The 2,089-nt window shown below is 37.0% G+C and overlaps 1 gene segment (V, D, J or C); it reads right to left on the reverse strand.

Moving 5' to 3' along the window:
• Nucleotides 1–1,185: 1,185 nt before the first annotated feature.
• LOC132869161 (Ig heavy chain V region 914-like) lies at nucleotides 1,186–1,688 on the reverse strand. The segment is given in 2 exon segments: nucleotides 1,186–1,557; nucleotides 1,643–1,688. Coding segments are annotated over 2 exon segments (360 nt in total).
• Nucleotides 1,689–2,089: the final 401 nt, after the last annotated feature.

Below are 2,089 nucleotides of genomic sequence, written 5' to 3' on the forward strand. Positions count from 1 at the left end.
GACTAGAGGTGTGGATTGGGACTGGGATGACTCTTAGTTTGTTGGGTGAAGAACCATCAGAGCCACAATTCACACACCATGCTGACACTGATGCCCTTTCTACCTCTGGGAGTTTTTCCAGTGTTTCCAGGGGCAAAGTTCATTGATATATGTATCTATTTTGAAGAAAAAAAAATCTAGTTCAGACAACTCCTACATTTGTTTTAAATCCAGAAACACGTAGATATTTGGAGCAGTAAACAGATACAGAGAATGTTTTCCTGTCTATCAATTACAGCTGAAGCAGCTTCAGTTAGTTCAGATACAATCTGTATCTGGTTTTTGTACAGCTGCTTCCTCAGCTCCATAATCAAACTCTGTGATGGCTGGAAGTTCTGGAATTCAGTTGGGTGATATGAGTTTTAGCTGAGCAACGAGTTGATTTTTATGCAGAGCAAATAAGAACAGGATGGATTTGCATCGACATCCTTTTAACCAATAGAGTCAGGTCTATAATATGAAGATCCACGGGCTGATTTTGCATGTGCCGAGGATGAGAGCGATGACACATTTTACAGTTTGTCAGTTCAGTTTAGTGGTTGTTTTTAATAATTGGTGAACATGCAAGTGACCTTCAAAGTTCTTGTAATTTAGTAATTTCCTTCACTTTAGAGATGGTTGTTAATTATGAATGAACATATTTTATTGAACGACTAAATGTTTTTAGGCACTGTCGATATCCGTGTTTATAATATACATGTTGAAGGTGTCTGAATTGATATGTTGAGTGTGTAACTGTTGTTATTTAGACGATGTCTCTGCTCCTAATTCTGAGAGATAATACTTGCTTTTTTTCTGAAATGGGAAAAGACACAAGTTTCATGAATTTAACCTCAGGAGAAGTGAGATACTGCCCTCTAGAGGTGCAAAAACATTTACACATTTATTTTAACTGTCCATGAAATATTCTGTGAAATGAATGAAACATTCAATCTGACAAATCTTGAAAGAATATAATTTGAATACAGTTCTTTGATTAAAACTTCATTCCAGTGAAATTTATTGAAAACATGGGCAGGAGATTCATCTGATGGAGAATGTGTGGCTTTTCATCGAACAGAAGCCTCTTTATCAAATACTATAATTTTCAATCAAATATTTAAGGATCAGAAAAACAGGATTGATAAGTTTTGTATCTTGTGGACATTCGGTTATACTGTACACTGGATGAGGTGTTTTTGTACAGGGATGTTGTTGATTTGTCTCACTGTGGTTCACGAGCACAGTAATACACAGCTGTGTCTTCACTCTGCATGTTCTGCCCTGTTAATGTTACTGTGCTGCTGGACGTGTCTCTGGAAACCTGAAACCTGCTTTTCAGTTTCTCACTGTAGGCAGTGCTCCCATCATAACATATCCGTCCGATCCACTCCAGAGTTTTTCCCGCAGGTTGTCGGATCCAGTGTGTACAGTAGGTACTAGTTAATGAATATCCAGACACTTTACAGGTCAGAGTCAGTGACTGACCAGGGGTTAATACTGTGGATCCGGTCTGGATCAGCTCAACACAGTGAACACCTGGGGGAAAAAAAGTTATTGTAATGAAAAGCAAAAAAGCGATCACATAAAAGAATGTATTAAATATCAAATGTAAAACACTTACAGTGTACAGCTGCCAGCAGCAGCAGCAGGAGGGATGTAGAGATCATGGTATGTGTTGAAGCAGAAGTAGTAAAAGCTCTTGGTCTTCACTGCTTAAATATATAACAGAGAAGGACATTTGCATGGAGACACTCCTTATCTTCAGGGAAATTTAATGGATTATTCTACATGAGAAAACCTCCCCATCTCTCAAACATCTCTAATCTGTGAGTTTAAATATATCAATTTTAAACATTTTGTCATGTCTGTTTGTAGATCGATCTATCAGTCCTGTTTGTTTTTCGGTTTTAACAAATCAGAAGCTGAAGCCAGTTGTTAATGAGTGAGTTTATCAGGTGTTTTCATGTGAATTCATTCAAAGAAGAGGTAATTATCTTTTTATTCATTTATAGTTATTTTTAATTTGAACCCTTACTTGATAACAGCATGATAAAATGCATCTTGTCAT

The sequence above is a fragment of the Neoarius graeffei genome, chromosome 20 (assembly GCF_027579695.1).
Source record: "Neoarius graeffei isolate fNeoGra1 chromosome 20, fNeoGra1.pri, whole genome shotgun sequence".
NCBI classification, from domain to species: domain Eukaryota; kingdom Metazoa; phylum Chordata; class Actinopteri; order Siluriformes; family Ariidae; genus Neoarius; species Neoarius graeffei.